This window comes from Ascidia mentula, chromosome 1, assembly GCF_947561715.1.
Source record: "Ascidia mentula chromosome 1, kaAscMent1.1, whole genome shotgun sequence".
Lineage (NCBI taxonomy): Eukaryota > Metazoa > Chordata > Ascidiacea > Phlebobranchia > Ascidiidae > Ascidia > Ascidia mentula.
The window spans coordinates 4,454,611-4,473,902 of NC_138566.1; the positions used below are offsets into that span (position 1 = coordinate 4,454,611).

General features: G+C 39.3%; 2 protein-coding genes across 2 annotated transcripts; one reads left to right on the forward strand and one right to left on the reverse strand.

Moving 5' to 3' along the window:
- The first annotated feature begins 2,123 nt into the window (after positions 1-2,123).
- LOC145912005 (sperm surface protein Sp17-like) lies at positions 2,124-4,234 on the forward strand. The gene is made up of 3 exons (XM_082999439.1): positions 2,124-2,254; positions 3,961-4,055; positions 4,112-4,234. The coding sequence occupies exons 1-3, from the start codon at positions 2,185-2,187 to the stop codon at positions 4,208-4,210; spliced, it is 264 nt and encodes an 87-aa protein (XP_082855565.1). The 5' UTR covers positions 2,124-2,184; the 3' UTR covers positions 4,211-4,234.
- A 2,180-nt stretch (positions 4,235-6,414) lies between these two features.
- LOC145911913 (synaptotagmin-10-like) lies at positions 6,415-17,949 on the reverse strand. Its single transcript, XM_082999350.1, has 10 exons — positions 17,762-17,949; positions 17,129-17,260; positions 16,984-17,049; positions 16,597-16,754; positions 15,737-15,860; positions 12,720-12,838; positions 12,161-12,289; positions 11,532-11,655; positions 10,918-11,052; positions 6,415-7,130 (listed from the first exon to the last, which is right to left on the reverse strand). Exons 1-10 carry the CDS (start codon positions 17,894-17,896, stop codon positions 7,056-7,058), a joined length of 1,197 nt encoding a protein of 398 aa, XP_082855476.1. The 5' UTR covers positions 17,897-17,949; the 3' UTR covers positions 6,415-7,055.
- Between the last annotated feature and the right edge of the window lie 1,343 nt (positions 17,950-19,292).

Consider the following 19,292-nt stretch of genomic DNA (forward strand, 5'->3'; position numbering starts at 1 on the left):
AATATGAGTTGGCCCTGCATCGCTTAGAAACGAGACAATGCAATGCCGGGTGTATTAAGTTTGAACTTAACAGCGCTGTCATTATTTTACTATGAGTCAAAAATGTTTGTTTGGCAGTCTGGAGCATTCTTAAATATGCTAAATGATGTGTGCAGTTTAAACGACAACTACTAGTGTGCAGTTTAAACGATAAAGAAGTCTTACAATACTGGGCGAATCTGGTAAGTAATAAACGTTGGCCCTTAAAACTATGCTAAAATTACTTGTGAAAAGGTTGTAATTTGCTCCAGCCTATAGTTAACAAAATTGGTTGGTTAGTTTTCTAGATTCCACAAACAACTAAATAAAGCATGGTATTGATTTGCATTATTGTAATAAGCAATCCTTCTGGTTGAATTGGTTATTTTGAACGTTTTCCCAAAACAAAGGTGATTAGCGACAATAAAGCCGCCATTTTGTGCCTTCAATACACAAACTGTCTGCCATTTTGTCTTATATTTTGACCATACCTATGTACCAGACTTGAATCACAATAATCCCTTTAAAGACTTCATTGCCTTTCGCAAAAAAAACAATTAAAAAAAAGTTTTATCACAAATTCGCGCCGAAAATATGGTATTTGAATGCTCATAGTTGACTTGATCTACGAAAAAATGAAATCTACCTGATGTAGAGGTTTATCTGATGGACATATTGTAAGTTTAAGAAAAAACATAGATTTTCAATTATTCTAAAAGGATGACACAAAAAACTACATTTTCCTATAAAAAAAGTATTGGTGATCATGAAACATTGGAAACACCCTCAAATATATTCTTTACAAGACAACAGAAATTATTTCAATTTTACTACTTTTGAAGATTTAATTATGTTAGTATATCAGGGGTGTATTTGTCAATAGATTAATGCGGGCACGACCAGTCCTCATTTAACCCTGGTTTACATAGCAACCCTGTTTGCAGACTCGATTTGAGCCGCTAAGGATTAAACCACTTCGACATTATTATACCAAAGTCATTGGTCAACTTCGGTTTGCATCAACATGGGTTTGTGCGTAAGAGGGAGAGTTTAAGGTGAAATGTTTGTTTTTACAGACCTTGGCTGACAGGTGATGAGCTGTCGGAGCAACGGTGAAAAATTAATACACAAATAAACACATTCGCCACGCCACGCAAACTTACGAAAACCGCTAAGCTGTGGTTCAATTTGTTGAAGTCCGGGCCAGTCCTGAACGGGCGCAATTTTCTTTCGAGCGATTTTATCTACAAAGCTACGAATGAGAAACACGCGAAAGCTTTTGGCAATCGCGACAGCCAGAAGTAGGCGTTGCAAATTAGAGGGTGATAAGGGAAGACTGAGCGTAGATAAGTCGGATTTTCGACCAACACAAATAGACAAATCGCCATTTGAAACAGAGCTTGTTGAGCCTACGGGCATTCGCAGATGTACAGACGAACGCGAAATGACCAATTAACGTCATCGGCCAATGGCAGAAGTTTGTTTTAAAATATTTGGGTAATTGTACCTCATTGAACATGGAGTAGCAAAACAGATTGGCGTTAGAAATGAAATAAAATATGATCAGATGATTTCCCAACCTCTAATGACAGTGGTACTAAAAATATAACAGTTAACACTAAAAACAGCCAATATTTTGAGAACATGTCACAACATTAGACTATTATGGTGTCAGTATTTTTCAAAAGAGAAAATTTACATTAGTCACCCATCCGAAACAGTCTCATCCAATTGCTACAACTCTTTAGCAACACTTGCAATCTTTTCAAATCAGTACTCTTCCCACACAAAAAGTGCAACAAACAAAAAACAAAAACTTGTGATACAAATTTTCACCAGCAACACTACACCACTAACATAAGCACCTCCTCAACTGACAGCTGCCTGTTAAGTTGTTGATGCACAGATTATCTGACTTATGCGAACACAATCTTTGGTAAATCTAAACTTGTAAGACGCTTTTTACCTTAGGCTGAACTGCTGATTGTAATTGATTCCCACGAAAGCGCAGGACAGGGTTGACTCAACATGGTTATTACGTCACAAAGGCAGTCTTTACGCAACAATGATTTAAACATGGCGATTTGAAGAGCTTGGATTGGAACAGGAAGAGGAAAGTCGAAAATATTCAACGAGTGATTGAAAATATACGTTAAATTAAAAAGTATGGATGACGATCTGGAACTTCCACTTGGTCAGCCGATACTTTACAATGAAAAAGAGCAGATACCTAACGGTAAGTAACATAGATGAATGGCAAATTTATTCAGTAGGTGATTTGGGTTAATTTTGTTCTAGCCACAAAACATAATGCTATTTATCACGAGTTTGGAAAACGGGTTCTGGAAAGTAAACTTAAGTAACCAAATATATTTTACTATGACACCCAGAAAACTTTTTTGATTGTAAACTGATGTTTTTAAGCTTTCTCAAAAAACATTTTGCTGATGCCTAATAATACCTGACAACCACAAACCTTTGATATTGGTAATCCATACAATATACACTTGAGAACAACTCACTTAATTTAGTCCTCTCTTATCCGTGCTGGCCTGAGTACAATATCCCTGCCTAGCAAAGCAAAGAAACCCGGATGTTGCAACTACAAGGGCTGCAAGAAATACGTCTGGTGTGTTTTACCTTGCACATGTAGTACCACTTTTGCAAACCCCACTAAAGCTCCAAAAGCAACACAAGCATCCCGGAGTCTTTCATCTCGTTAACCGCGGCCAGGTCGACAGGGCTATCGGTGCGGCATCTTTTTGCCTCGTTAGTGAATCTCAAATCACATCATCAGCACCCAGATCCTTGCCTAAACGTAGCAGATGCTGTGATCGATTGTGGCTCTGCTGTCAAAGATATGTGGTTTGTGTGTTTCTACAGTGAGGGTATTGATACGCGCAGTTTTTACCGCTACTATGGTAACAGCATGCCGCCATCTCAGCAACTGTTTTATGCCCAAGGACGATTACTAAAATTAGGATTTTTGCCTTGTAAATGTTCAATACAATGTAATGCAAATACTTAAAGCCAAAGTTAGGCCCAGGCATCGGAATGACGTGTTGAAAAATATGATGTGCGGCCTACTTATTCCGTTGTGGAAAAAATCATGAAGTTGCTTTTGTGACATTTAGATGTAAAAAGAATACATGGTTCTGGCATGCTGAATAATTAAATGCAATTTTTGAGAAATTTTAAACGAAAGAGATTTTGTAAATTTAAAACCCCTAATATTCTGTTTCTCGTCACTATATTGCATATTCTCCATATGCACAGGATTTTAAAATGAGTGTACACAGCACCCGCAAATATCAAACTGCGCTTTAAAAAGCCAGTTCGGAGGTCTTTTACCCCCCAAAAAATTATAGCGTGGACCGAAAATTCGCCGCACGACTCAAATCGATTTACTTCAACCAAATATTTAAGTTTGACAGGTGAATATAAGCCCTCCAGGCAGCGCGGACCGTTTCTCTAACGACCTTATGCGTGTATTTGCGTTGTTTGTTGCTGCAATATAGACTTAGGGGGGAGGAGCACTTAAAAAATGAAGATGTCGTGCAAATAGACTTGAGCATTGCCAAACTTCTCATAAATGATAACCTTATGTGTGCACGTTTTATTAGTGATAGTTTTGGGAACGATTCTCATTAATGCATCATCTTTTTAAAGAATTCCCCTCTGATATAAATGATACAAGTTGTTAGTTTGAGCAAATATCATCTTATACATTACCTTTTTAATTGGAAACGTTTTGCCCTTGGTAAAACCAGCTCATTTTCTTGATAATCTTCGTGGCAACAAGGTCGAGTTGTATGAATACCCGATGAAATCCTTTTCTCCACACATATCTGTGCAAACTCTTCTTCCCGCCCAAAATGTTCGAAAGTTTTACTCTTTGTATTTGTAACCCACCTATACATCACACACTGGATCTTTTAACAGGAATCACCGATCTGCTCCACATGCTGGGCAGGGAGGTGCTACGGGAACAACCACAAGACATCGTCGCATTCGCGGCTTCGTTCTTGGAAAAGATGGTTTGAAAACGATATCTGTATATTTTACAATGTGATGATGCCCCTTTTTTCTGTAGGTAGGAGTAAGAGATGGTAAAGTTGAGAGCAAGAGCGATTTACAGGCGATGCAGACCAACATTCCCGAATCGCTACAGCGACCTCGCGTTGTGAAGTAAATTTGTGGCTCTACGTTGTCGGTGAATCGTTTTCTTATAAAATATGCGTGTGTGAATGTGGTATCATATACTGAAGAAACCGTAGTTTAGAGCACGTAGGAGAGCAATGCATTAGACACGTTGCATGAAGTGAAGACGTATGGATATTATCGTTAGGGCCGTTACGCGCTGTTCCAACCATTGATGGCGTCCTAATAAGGCAGGGTTCGGCAACCTACTGAGCTCTCCCGGCTGTTTCTTTACAAATGGGCAGTTACTATATAACCCACCAAGTTCTATTATGTTGTAGTACAGAACATGAAGATAATCTGCACAAAAATCCCCCGTTTACAATATACAACATTACAAACAGTGCATACACTATGGATGGCGATATTGTCAGTGGAGAAAATAGTACGGTTCTCTGATACAGTGCGTTATATTGGCTAAGACGGCCAGGAAAGGTTGCCGACCCCGACACTAACGAATACGTGAAAATACCACGATCAAAGACATTTACATCTGCCAAACAGTAAGCAAAACCTGACAACCTGTATTCCCGTAATTGCATCTTAAGCCGCTTTTGACAAATGGAGCTCAGATCCAACCTATCAAAGAAACAGTGAAAGTAAAGCAACCGTGCCTTGCGATCTTTGCATGCAAACGTAGCATGGAGTAACCTAAGGGAATTTTGTAACTGGAGTTTACAGTTCTAGAGGACAGGTTAATCCTCTTAAACCACTCTTTGAGTCTACCGAGCTGATTGACGATTTTCTATTGACCGGCACGCTGAAGTCCTGTGTTTTTGAGGCCACAAATAAAAGCTATTTTAGACAAAGACAATTTCTCTAAACAATTTAATCCCCCTAAAAATGCGAGACCTTTAGTGCGTGTTTGTTTTGCTGTAATGCCGAGTCGCGGTGCTTATCATCACCAAGGAATAATCCTGATATGAAGATGGGTAAACAAAAACAATGTGTTAACTAAACACAATGAGCTCGTTGAGTAAAACACTGATTATGTTTGCCGTTTCGGCCATTATTCCACCGAGCAATAGAAACAATATGTGTTCACTGGAATTTATTCAAAACCAAATGTGTTGCGTATAACTTGCACGGAAAAGTTGTAATTAATCTGGAGAATTTTGGCCCACGTTAGATTTCAAAACTCTCCAAGCGGAACGTACAGGGATCAAGTGTCAAATCGATTCGGTCGATACCTCTAACAAAAAATAAAGTTGTGTCGCTCATAAGGAGGCTTAATTTGCCAACTGTATCAAGTTACTGTACTTGGACTCAATACAAAAATTTCGGCAAAACCGTGCGTGCAGAAATTTCCACGTTCATGGCAACCTTCGCAAAATTACCATCTACAACGCACTAGAAACCGTTGTTTGCTTAGTCCGCACGCCAACCGCGTCGGTTTCGCGTTTTAAAAGCGTCATTTTGCAATCCCACGCCGGGTGGCAGTTCTACAGCAGCTACAGCGTACGGCGACAGAACCAGGTGATGACAGATGTAGGTCTTGAACCTTGTCTCCAGCGAACAAGAGGTTTCTCGTCTTGTTGAGATGCCGCGACGCCGGGAACACAGTGAAAATTGCCTCCATACCCATGGGTTTGGTCGTGCTCTCACGGAACCGCAGGAGATTTCGCTGAGTGGCAATATTGGCCCACGTAATTTCGGCTGTCGACCTGCTTTGAACATACCGACGTCTCTTTCCAGTCGCCACAACTCCTGTCTTGTTTTGCGTGTAAACTTATTTCCCAAACCCCCCTATGGGCCCGGGTCGCGCGTCGTTGCCCCCGACGGGTTTGACACCGCTCGCAAATCAATCCTTTAATCCGATTAAGACCTACCCATGCGCCCCCGCGCACCCTTTCAACTTTCCACACTTGGCATTTTTGCGCAACTATGGCAACCGTTTAACGAATCCGATGTATGAAAGGCACGTGACCTGTTGTTACCTCCTGCCGTTTCGGTCATTTTTACTCCTGCGGGCCTTAGTGGATCAGTTTCGCGACCTCATTGGACTTTAATATATTTTCAATTTGTGGATATACTATTGCTTGTTTACAGAGGTTTTGAAACTTATGAAACTAAAGAAAAAAAACAACTGATAGGTTATTCACATTGTTTGTCAGTATGGCGGAAGGCGTCCAGCAAAATGAGTGTACCATTACTATGATAAAGATGGTTTCTTCATTCAAAAAGGCGTTTTGGCAAACGTGAGAGTTTTTATTACTGCAAGTCTGTTGTGAACTACAACACTACAAACATCCAACAATGCAGGGTTAGAAATGAAGAATATACTGGGTGGTGGGAAACCCACGAGAAAAAAGACCGCACAGTGTGAGCAAAAATATACAGTGTGGAATTATCTGAGATAAAGTTGCGTAAAAAGGTTTTATATATCGAGATTAAAATAATTTGCTGGCGAAAAAGGGGTGTAGCATCATATACAGTGGGAATGCGGTGTGAGAAATGCGGCAGTAAAACTATTTATAATGAACTGCTGCGAAACAGCGAGGAATTAATTGTGCAAAACATACTTGTGCGAAATTCGTATTAAACATACAGCACTTAAATTTAATTGTGTAACAGTGATGTTCAGAAAGCACTCATCAAAAAAAAGGAGGTACCCAAAAAGCTTATGCCCATTTGAGCATGGAAGATGGCTGTACAAAAAAAGACAAACACAAAGTAAAAGTGTTAAACGACTTGAAAGGCGATCGGTAACAAATTGAATGAATTATCAAATAAACAAGTTACTCTAAACATTGTGCTTTATTTCAAAAAACTTCAATGACACACACAGGAGCGATTACAAAAAGTGATAATGCGCGGTTGCCATGGCTACTGATCGTTTAGCGAACTAGAACTCCGTTCACGATGCGAAGACGTGATTGGGCGCCGGCCTTCGGGACACGAATCGAAATAGCCTGAAAAATAACGGAATAATGGTTAACGAAAGTAGCCGAAGGTTCCTTGCTATCATGTTGCACCAACGTTTGCAATCACCCATCCGAACAATGCAGAATTAAAGGGTCAATATGTCGACGTGCCCCTGGATGACCCCAACAGCACATTTCTTATTATTTCACTCAAGCTTGAAACCACTCATCGGGACAATTCAAATCAATAGTAAAATGTACCGATATCCCAAACAATAATTCGGTTTTGACAAGCTTAAAGCCCCGTACAAGCGCCAAACAACTTACGGCAGTTAAAGCTTTCCTTGGTTTTGTGTTGCAAAACACAAAGTAAAAGGATGAAGTTTTCTTATCTCACTGAGAAAATAAACTAAGCAAGTCAATTTCGACGCCTTTTATTCGACAGTTCTGAAAGTTGAGAGCTTCAAGGCGCGACCTTAGGACCACTAGCGCCCCCAAGTGTTCGATATCGTATTAGTTTTATGGTGAGCCGGTTGCGAAATATTTAAACTTTAATAGAAACGCTTTTAACAGTTTGGCGGTCAAGTACTTTACACGTAATGGGTGCAACCAAAAACAACATCATTAAATAAACGCTTTATATATAGAACTGCAGTACCAAGCAGAGACAACGGGTACATTACGCTACCGAAATGCCGGAACGTACCATTTTCTAATTGCTTGTAAATCCTTTGGTCGATAACACGGTACCGTGTCGCAAAGCCACTTTCACACACAAAAAATGTGCTGCGAAACTACTTAGGATAAATATATTTGATTCAATAAAACAAGCAAAAATGCAACAGGAAAATAAAGTCAAAGCCAAAAGTATTAAACTTTTCCAATGAACAGAACCTCCGCTCTTCCGCCGTAATTATGTTTGAACGAAACGAACCAACCGCATCATATTCAGATACAAAGAAGACAAAGTGCCGACTTAAAGCGGATGAGTGAAAGACAGTGGGGTTGACTTTGTTTATTTGTTCGGGGATTAGCCAAGTTTCAAGTTACCCGGTCATGCCACCGGAAACGTCACGTGATGACGGGTGAAGATTTTCGGATAAACGACAGTGTTAAGATTATCACCTCATCATGCATGGGGTTGTTTGGAAGATAGAGAAAAACGATTTGATTTTGCAACATAACCGACTTTGCCGGTCTATAGAAGTTAAACATATTTTCCAAGGACTTGATTGCATACCCCGCTAACTACATCACCCGTAAATTCATAGGAAACAACTACTTATTCCCCGTTACCTATACTTTATTATGGGGCAGTAATTTCTCAGGCATATTTTCAAGGATGCTCCGTGTAAGTAGGTCGGTTGCAGCAGTTGCAAGTAAATAAATGAAAGAAATTTTTCCACTTTTTTTTCTGTTTCGTCATCACGCTTGGCGAAAAACACTGGGTATTGTTAAAGCGTTTGAAATTTGAAATACTCCAATGTAACAAACATTGCATACGGTTAATAGGCTGGTTTTAATCTACACGATAAAACTAAAACCCAAACATTCCACCTCCCGAAAATTTGTACCCAATACATTCAACCCTAACATTTCCAACTAAAAAAGACGTCTCAGGCAGCGGCCCTTGCCGACAGGGACTGGGAAAAAAACAGTCGAGTTCAGAAGTCAGATCCACTGTCCGCCCGACAGCATTCACCCGTGGCGATCCGACGTGCCGTTGCCATGACCAACGGCGTTTGCGTTGCGATCGGTTTCGGGACGTCCCCTTATCCTGCCGGTCAGTTGTTTGCGACTGGTTATAGGGTTACGGCGGTGGTGTGAGTGACGTGCAAGTCAAGCAGACGGCATTTCGTTGCTTCTTGCAGAAAAGACTGATCCACGTCGCAATTGTTTATCAAATCGTTTTAATAGAGACTTTACGTAAATGGGGAGTTTTCTGGGTCCCGGAAAACGATCAGATTTTTTTAAGTAAGTCGATGAAAAAACGCATTGCAATCTGGCGTAACTTACATGTAATGAAAATGATTGTTGTCAATATGATTATTAATTTACCGGCAGTTACAATGAAAACGGAAATAAGAACTATTAAAGAAGAAACGAGCGTTGATTTCCGAGTTCCCTGTGTAAGACTATAAGTATTGTGAAAGTTGCAACTTAACCATGCGGTTTTAACCACAATGAGAAAATGAACACACAACTTCGTTTGTGGGATTGAAACAAACAAACAAACCACAATTATTAACAGCAATTGCGTTGTAACGCAATAGGTTAGACGTTATAGAAATTTAACGGCACAACAAAACGAATGGACTCATCTTGCTTGCGGTTTGATTCTGTGGATCGACAGACAACCGGTCGTAATCGCATAGTGAGTTTCGCACAAAACAAAGTGATTTGGCGCTCGTTACCCAACGTTCTACTTCTCGCCGAAAATCTCGCACCTTTAACAACGACCAACAAACAAAGCTCGACCTCCGCCCTTTGGCACCGAACGCTTTCGACAACTTAATGTTAGTCCCAATGAGCGATCGCATTAGGACCCGACCGCAGCGGGTGCCCGACGTCACAATCGTGCCTTTGTGACGTCACGGGGTCGCCCCGCGGAAAGGCACGGCGAAATGTAAGCGCGACATTAAAAAAATAAACGATGCGTTCGGGAACGGGACGATGATGAGCACATCTCGCCGGTGTGTGATGTTTGCTTCAGTGCGAGAAGCCAAATTTAGAAATGTCACGGCGATCGTTGTTTGCCACGCGCACATTCAATCGTGTGCGGTTGTTTATGGAACTGTTGCAACGTTTCAAAGTTCCGAATGCGATTCTCGACGATGCCCATGAAGTGTGGAGAAGTGTCCACTTGGTGTCGCGTAATAATTAACCGTGTTAAAAATAGTTTGATTGAAATGACTTTAAATTGAAAAGATGGAAAACAATAATAACATTGATTTAACCTTGGAAAACGCTTAAACCCCACAGCAAGTTTTTATTCGTTTAAAATACCCCAAAATAAAGAGTACCGGCAATTTACAGCGCTGCAAAAGTATATAAAGAGCCACAATAACACTGCAGAGAACCTGCTTTTAACCTTACGTGTTATTGCCAAATCGCGCATCAAATCGTAAACTTCATGCACCTAAAATACCAAGCTGGGGTTCAGAAAATAAACCCATGCCGTTATCTGCCACCGCCTGGACAAGTTAAACCCAACAGTTGAGCAATCATGTGATCAATATTTTAACCGGAGCAGCCAATTACTGTCAATGGAAACTGCGTTAAGAGGCCACGTGACCAAGTCTTTAGCGCGTCACAATGTCGTTTATCACGTCATAACGGTCAAGATGCGTATCCCGCTTTGATTTATGGAGGGTGATCAGGGCCCTGAAAATGGCCCAGGGCCAATGAAAAGTAACTTAGAAGAGTGCTGCGTGCAATCTAAGGTAAATAAACAAAGCCTGAGGATCGTTCGCTTTGGCCAAGACTCGGCCGGTAGCGGCAAAGCCGACATGCTTTTCCCATTTGCGGTTCTCGACGAATACGAAGCTGTACCTGGGGTGACCTTTCGCGGCGGAAGGCCGTAATTGAAAGAGTGTTTATAGGGAACGCAACAGGTGACTGATGTTCCTTAAGGGCCTTAGGGAAGGTTTAGGACACTCGAAATTGCAAGCGCATGAGGTTACAACTGTAAAGTGCGCTGAACATTGGGATCGCACTTCTGCATATACAATGTGAGTTGCAGTTAAACATCACCGCAGTTTATCAAAGCAGTTCAATAACACAGTGACAAAAACCTTTAACAATAAAAATTTAAAATTATCATTGATATGTCTACCTTGTTTTCGGCACCTCTGACCCTCGCAAAAACCATGTTCGGTTTCTTGTACATTGCATGGGCCACCATGGCCTCCTGGAACTCCTGCGTCACAGCGTTCCGGGTCCATCTGCTTCGGACAGTCACGTTTCCTCGCTGATCATAAGCACAAAATAAAAAAATAAGTAAGTAACTGGACAGTAACCCGATCATCACGGTCAAAATCATCAACAAACGATTAATGAGCAGAAAATGTTTGTAATTCCAAATTGGTGTGCAAAGAGAACAAGCATGATGCATTTAGAAGTGACAATCAAACTGCATATTAATCAACATCGTCTTAGTGTCGGCTAATTTGAACCACAGCAGTTCGACACGCTTTAAACACAAAACTTAACATTTCCAAATCGTTAGGCATTAGAACATAATTTTAAGGGTCATATACATTGCCAGCATTACCGAAGACGCAAAACAGACTTATTGCATGTCAAAAACTTGCAAATTTTAGTACTAGCTGTTGCCAATCTGCTAGGAAGTGTTTTGGCAATTCGAAAACCCAAACTTGTCACGTGATGTGAGAAACAACGTATTCGTAAACTTATTCCAGGTTTTTCGTCACAAGGAAAACTCCTCACCATATCGGAAAGGGGGAATTCCCCTTCGAATCCCTGTTCTGGTTGGAAGTTGTCGAGATCAATGTGGCATTCGCCAAGGTAACTATCTTCTTCGTTCGCGTCACCAACTATCAGCACCACGTACCTGAACAGCGTAGAGTAGACGCCATTTTCAGTTAAAAACTGATATTAGATAAGTTGGGAAAGATGGATCAGGATATTTCAGCACAATCGCGATTTTTGTTGAAAACATATCAGAGAAGGTAATTTTTTTTCTAATCTGTTTTTTTTTTTAAATCCGTTGAAAGCAAAATATGTAAAACGGGGAAAGCAACGAGGCGTGACGAAATCTGCCATAGAACAATTACAGAAGTTTAATTTGTTTGAAATTTTTCTCTTAATATTTGAAAACATCAAACGAAAAACAAAGAAGTGGGAAATAAAATGTACGCATCATTCCAAGTACGTTGTCATAGTCACTCTCTACAGTCCAAGGTGTCTGACAACAACCAAATAAGTGTCAATTAACAATATGTCTCACAGCATTGGCAACAAAACGTTGAATTAAGAAAGAAATTCTCAACAACAATACAATGACACAGAACACACATAAAGAGTAATTCTCACAGCAACACCACAGGTGGTTTTACCTGGTGTTCAGTTCTTCCTTGGGCAGAGGAAAGTCGAACGATTCGTTCCACTGCGGTTTGTCAGTCTGCTCCTTGTTCGGCCACGTTTTGTAAACATATGGAACTCCGGGAATGTAAACTCTCACGAATCTAAAGACATTTGACGATTCAATGAAAAAGACAGCATGTCGCTTTATCTAAAAAACGATTTAAATGAAACCACGTCGTTTTTCTTTGTAGTTTCCGTAACATCACGAAGCGAAGTCGAAAATTAAATTTAAATGTAGGAACTTGTACTTCCAGGCTTTAGACTACAGAGCTCTTTTTGTCGCTATGAAAATTAAGTTCTACAATGCGAATCAAACACAAAAGCTTGGAAGTCTTACTATTTTAACACAGTGCTATATTAACGCAGTAATATTTTATGCAATGGCATGATTGGCAGGATCGCCCCACTGCGCAGGTCCTTGCTTGGCGATCGCAACTATCGTATCGCGATAATGGGGTTAATACTATATTATCAACAAAATCGTTATGAAACAGTTAAAACGCATTGTGGCAATAATGAGATAACACGTACGGTTGAACGTCTTCGTTGTCCATGCGAATTTCCTTTGCACCAACCACAGTGATGTTGAGAGTTTGAGGAAGTTTGTAAGCCAACTTTATACCAACCATGCCACCAATACTCAGGTCGGTCTGCAAACCACAAGGAAATGAATTTAAGTCTGATAGTGCTATTGCGGTTTGGCAACATTCAGTTTTTGGAATTAAAATGTTATGGCATTTGGTTCTCTCACCACCAGCATGCCATAGTAACCGCGGGATTACGATGATCGAAGTGCAAGATAGGCCAACACAAACGGTTGTTAACAACCGGCTCGCTTAGGCAATCAAATTACAAGAACCAGTTCGCACGAATCCCACCACTGGTAATGCTACGAGTAGCTGCCCCGGTTTGTATAAAAACAAAAAATCTCAACATGGTGTTAGAGCACTTTGCAAAAATACATTACACGATTTTAAACATATAGATAATACATTAAAAGGTCAGGAGTTGGACAAGTTGGTTTAAACCAAGCACAGATTTTCCCACGACATGCTGTGTTATTTTATAGCAATACAATGACCGATTCTTTGCGCTGAAAGCGTTTAAGCAGGACAACAAGATAAAGATGCGAATAAACTGCAGAGGAAAATGATGAATTTAATGGGTGAATTTTTGCAAAGAAACGAGATTCATTTTCTGGTCAATGTACAATGAATATTTGCTGACCCACGAGGACAATTACGTAAGGACGAAATTGCAATTACGTCAAGCTCCTGCGAAACGGAAAAAATAATCCTGGACCGTGCGAAAATATATCAGATACCATCATCAAACACGCAGACAATGGCAAAGCACAGAAAAGGAATTTGGGCCTCTGTCCTCTGGAAGACCTAACTGGGCGTATTTATAATTCATAAAGCGACGCTATCATCCCCAAATCGCCGCTATCGGTTGCTCCGACAGGGTTATTTGCCGGCCGTTGGGGCCAACAATGGCAATGAGGCCCCATGTAAACAGTGGGATGCCAGGGTTCATAGAGGCTGTGGCCTGAATTACATTTCCGCTCAGGGATTGTTGTCGGGCAACGGATGTGGTTTTACGGCAAATTTTTGGTTAGTTGATGGATAAGCTTGGTAAAAAAGGAATCACTTTGTTCTCCACACAAGACAATGCAAATAGGTTTGCATTTCTACCATGTTCTGTTTTAAAATACGCACGACGTAAGAAAATGAGGCCTGATACTTGGTAAAGGTGGTGGTATAGTTATTGCCCCATATTGTTTGTGAACCTTATGGCAGAACGTTGTTTCGCCACTGTTTTAGCGTTTGTATTTCCATTTGCTTTTTTAACATTCGTCTTATTTTCCAACCGTTTATCCTTCGTTGGTAAAGGTGATTATGCAACAACCAAAAAATGGTGCACTTGCCATTGAACGATAAATTTATATTTCATGTATAAAAATGTGATACATTTCATGTGAATAAATGTAATGATCTTTCATATGAGCAAGAACCAAACTGTTGACAAAAGAACGCAACTTCCCAATACAGAAGATATGATCTCGCTTCCAAATCGATTCAAAGTCTTGTAAGTCGTTCGGAAGAGTTGTTCCATTAATGAGACTATATCTGCCACGTGGAGACAGGGGCGGTGACGTGGATCGATGGAGTAAATTTAAGGTCGACTGAACGTGGACACAGCATATAGTTTACATCAAAAAGACCAAACTTTAAAATGATTTAATATGACGTATTTTGTTAATGTGACCGTGCTTACGACTAAAAGGCAGCTTTAGTGAAACAATATTTTCCAGAAATCATTTCCATGTAATTTGGCGACAATGGTACGTATCCTTTAAATCCAAGAACTAACTTATATCAACCAGAAATTGGAAACTACTTAAAGAAAAGGTGGATATATGAAAAAAACATTTTTGTAACCATCTTGCGTTTGTTTAAAAGTTTCACTCAAAACTTTCTTGCATAAAACCGACCACAAAAGCAAGCAATAAAGTTACGTATTTTTAAACCACATTATTGCATAATCGAGGGCAAAATTCAAAATCAAGCCCTATCAGCAAAACGTCTGTCCGTGATATTTAAATTCCAAGCAGTTAAGGTCAAAGCGGACACTCTCGCGCGATGTCGTCAATCATATCAACACTCAGGAGAAACAAAACGACCGCAATATATTGCTGCCTTATCTCAGAAGCCTCAAATCTGGCAGCAAAATCAGCTTGAAAAGCCAAAACAAGGTACCATTAAGTACAAGGTCTTTTCAGGGGACACATTTTGCCACATAAGCCCGATAGAATCGATTTGATGACTAGACGTGCGCAGTGGATGCGGGCTGGGCGCAACGAAACGAGCAGTTGATGGGCATTTTGGATATTATCACTACACGCCGTTGACGCGCCGTGAAAAATTAGCGCTGCCCTCAGCTCCGAAATTAGGGCCGGGCATGTTTATCAGCTCGCATCTTGCCCCTGTGTGTATTGACGCGCTTATTCCGGTCAAAGGTGGAGGCCTTTGAAGCTGCGCCAGTAGTGCACGCATTTTAGTGGGTGGTGGTCGCTTTTTAGCACTTGATGTCAGTCAAAACGCTTGCGATGCTATTTTCTAAAGTCGTTTATACACTGTTCGTTGTATCCCTGAAGACGGACCAGGTTTGTAAACACAAAATACAATTCAGAACAGAAAGAAAAAAAGAAAAAAAAACAAGTTTTATTTTACTGTTTCAAATGTTCCTCAAGACAACGTTTCCTGTGAAAATTGTAATTTTTTGTGGGTATTTTACCTTTTATCCAAATTTTGGCAACTAGATGTTATGCATATGTTGTACACTTTTTTGCACTTAGTTGCAAGGTTTCATTGTAACTTAGAAACCGCCCGAGAAATAATTTTAAAATACTTTTACAAACGTATTTAGAGCAGAATATAATTTAGCTCTCTAGCGACACCATGCTGAAACATTCAAAACAACCCCTTACCACTAAAAAAATAATGTGTTTTGTTGACACTGCATCCATATAATTTAAGCTTGCTTACCTCTGGAAGAAGCTCATACCAATCAGCATGGACAACATCATAGCATGATAAATCACTGACTGCTATCAGCCTCTCACCCATGAAGTCATCTTTGCCCAAAGAATCGAAACTCCATACAGAACACCTAAGTGAAGACATGGAAATGTTAGATGTAAAGCAGTGATTCTCAAACTTGTGTCAAAGCTAAATCTGAAACCTCAAGTTCGCAAGGAGTTGCATAAAACCAGAAATCAAGACCAGGGAAACCTAATTCGGAAAGATTATTTATGAGCAGATATTTAAACGCATCTCACATTTTTTGAAACTGATATTTGAACGCATTTTTTTTTTTTTGAAAAAGTAAAACAAACCTAAAAAAGGTCTTTCTATATTAGGCACCACCACATTTTCTATGAATGGTCCCGATAATTGGGCCAGGAAAAAAAGTTAGTGGTGGTTGAGAATCATGGAGTGTAAAGAATTGGCAATGCTAAAATGCTACTATAGTTAACTAAATGTCTGAATACACCTTAGTTTACCAGTGGGGGACTCACTAAGGCAGAAAAAAATAAGTCACAAGTGATGTTCTACCAAAAAATTACTAGCCACTAAGACACACTGAGATTCACAGTTAGTTTTATAGTCTATCATCTATTTCTTTTTTGTTTAAAGATGGAAATTTGCTATTGTGCACAGCACGATAATTAACTATGACAAACCCAATATTCAAAGTCACCAACATTTGTTGGGTAAAATATACATATATATACTCTCCAGTAGGTCAAGAACATTTATACTTTTCACCTACGTGACCACAATATGACCAATGGTCATTGACCATGACTATGTTGAGTACTATCTTACAACTTTTAACTATATACCTCAGCATAAGAAAGTTTGTCTGCTCGCTGGTGACTGGAAAGGTGAAAATCTCATTAAAAATTGGATTTCTTGTATTCTTGGCAACTGTTGTGCATTTTATGCCCTTCTGATCTTCAGCCAAAGGTACAGTAGCATTTTTGTTCATCAGTAATTCAACCTAAAAAAGTTTTGCATTTGCAATACTAAGGCAACACTAAAAAGATTAATTCGATTTCTTTAATATGAAGTGCCAATCTAAGGTATTTAACTTTTACAGACTGGCTGTTAAATGAAAAAACTAAGTATAAGCAATTTAGACAATAATGTTTTTTTTAGTGAGCTGTTGATAGGGCAACTGAAAAGATTAAGGTCCATTTACCCACAATTTTTCAGTGGAAAATTATTACCTTAACGTAAGGATCAGAAGTGTGTCCGCGAACATCTTTTGCGATAAGATCCTGTGCGGCAATCACCTAAAAATACAAACAATTTAAAACAGGGTGTAATTGGACTTGAAATGCAAATATGTCCTCCAAATCGTTGACTTTTTACCTTGACAAGAAGAAGAGATTTGTCACTGACAAACTTTACAGACACTTTTATTTCACCCTGCACTTCACTGGTTGTTTTCATCACAGCTGGGTCTAACTGCTTAAACATGCGCTTGAGCAAATACATGTTTTCCTGCAAACACAAAAAATATTAATGCAAATTACAATACAACAGAGGTATATACATTTTGCTGCAAGGAATGGAAACTCTTGTTCAGTGACATGACACCAGGTTATGAAGGTGGACAGTCTTATATGGATATGGGTGTACTACGATCTCCATATTTTAGCCACCAACTGCTACTTTCATCACCGTGCCTTGCAGTAAACACAAGAAATACGGCACTACAACTTGACAAAAGCAGCATTGTACTTGAAGGTAAAGCATCACATATGCCATTTATCACATTATACTGCACCACAATGGCAACAGCAATGAGCAGTTACTGTTCTGGACCAGCAAGATAAGATAAAGTCAAATATTATAGATCCAGTCCATAAACTAATATATATGCTTGCATACACAAAGCGACGAATAGTCTGCACAATTCAATTCACCAAAAACAATTCTCTAATTAAATTAAATTACAATCTTTCCGCTCTGGGGTCATTTAACCTGTGAAGTTATTCTTACCAAGTATGTCTCGTGCTTTTCCAATCTCTTTTCATCTTCATGTTTTAATTCATCATCATCCACCTGTGAGGAGCTGATAGTAGAAAGTCTTGTTTCAGGGCGGACCCCATTGTCCCGAGAAAGGCCACTACCCATTTTCTTCCTCTTACAACAACAAATTTAAACAAAACTCTTCGAAAGAAAATAATTTTACTGTAAACAACAACTTTATTGTTGTTTTTCATACTTTGTAAAGAGAGAAGTTTTCAGATTCATAAACGTTTGAATAAAACAATCAATTTAGTTCAAATTGCAACTCTAATTTGGTAAACACATCTCCACCTTACCCACTAACTACATATGTACTATTGCAAGCTAAACTGATTATTTTTATTGCGTTACTTTACAATTTCTTTGCTTTTTACGTGCAGTCTTGGGGAAAAATAACATTTGTTTTCCCTTGTTTACAAGAGAAACTAAGAAATCCATCAATATTTGCTTGTCTCTATGTAGCGTCAAAATATCCGCACCACTACGGTAACCCATGAAATTAAACCAAAAATACAAACGCTTGTTGAGAATAAAAATTTTGCTATATCATGTAATAACATTTTCTCAATTTTTTTCTTTGAAATATATTAAAAACAAAATCTGCTATCTCAAACTAGAATGTCAAGTTTACTGTATTGTCTGCATCTAAATTATTTCTATCGTTCTACACCAAACATTTTTTTCTACAAATAAATTTATTTATCAAATGGACTTCTAAAAATATTACTAAATTGTTAGTATTTACAATTGGTATCAGTCAAGTCTTCCAAGTTTGCGTTATCTTTTGCGGCATAAGTTGCACGATCGATTGTGTAGTAACCACATATGTGTATTTTTAACATATAGTTTTATAATGCACGTTCTATTACTTGCTGTTGTTATGTTTGCACAAGATTCATTCCCTGGAGCGTTTACGAACGAATTCACATAGTTTCTAAAGACCTGTGAAACAATCACGACCATCGGTCAAACAATTAACTCGCTTGCGTGAACGATAACAACGACTTTTCGCGTCAAACCAGATCGTTCAAGCATGACAAGAGCTGGATGTGATATTTTATTACGCGCCGCCAGTTCCCATGCTGCGTGGTTTTTCTGTGTTGTGGTGAATAGTTATTTCGTTCGTTATATTGGCGTTGTTCCGGATGTGTTTTGAGTTAAACATTGTTGCGAGTTTGCAGTAGCACTGATAAACTAATTTGAATGTTGGCTGTCAGTAGTGAACCACTTGTTTTGCAAAATGCATTTTTGCTCACGTGCTCAGTAATGAGTAATGACTACAAGCGTTATTGGCAATCATTCTTTGCACATGTTGTATTGAGATTTATCTATGTTACGCATGTGCTATGAAGTGCTTGGCGGTGATTATGCAGAATATTTGCATGAGGACATAATAATTATAAACATTTTACCACTTTGCTTGTAATAAAAAGAAAAGGAAATATGGTCTGTGTTGACGATATCTATGTAGATAACTGGTAATTGGACATAAAACTACTGT

Bases quoted from the DNA above. Each gene is read 5' to 3' on its own strand.
- LOC145912005 (XM_082999439.1), top strand. From the start codon at position 2,185: ATGGATGACGATCTGGAACTTCCACTTGGTCAGCCGATACTTTACAAT. The intron at 2,255-3,960 runs GTAAGTAACATA...ATCTTTTAACAG, and splicing joins AAAAGAGCAGATACCTAACG to GAATCACCGATCTGCTCCAC. The intron at 4,056-4,111 runs GTTTGAAAACGA...TTTTTTCTGTAG, and splicing joins CTTCGTTCTTGGAAAAGATG to GTAGGAGTAAGAGATGGTAA.
- LOC145911913 (XM_082999350.1), bottom strand. From the start codon at position 17,896: ATGGGTAGTGGCCTTTCTCGGGACAATGGGGTCCGCCCTGAAACAAGA. The intron at 17,261-17,761 runs GTAAGAATAACT...TTGTGTTTGCAG, and splicing joins AAAAGCACGAGACATACTTG to GAAAACATGTATTTGCTCAA. The intron at 16,755-16,983 runs GTAATAATTTTC...AAACTTTTTTAG, and splicing joins CTTCTGATCCTTACGTTAAG to GTTGAATTACTGATGAACAA.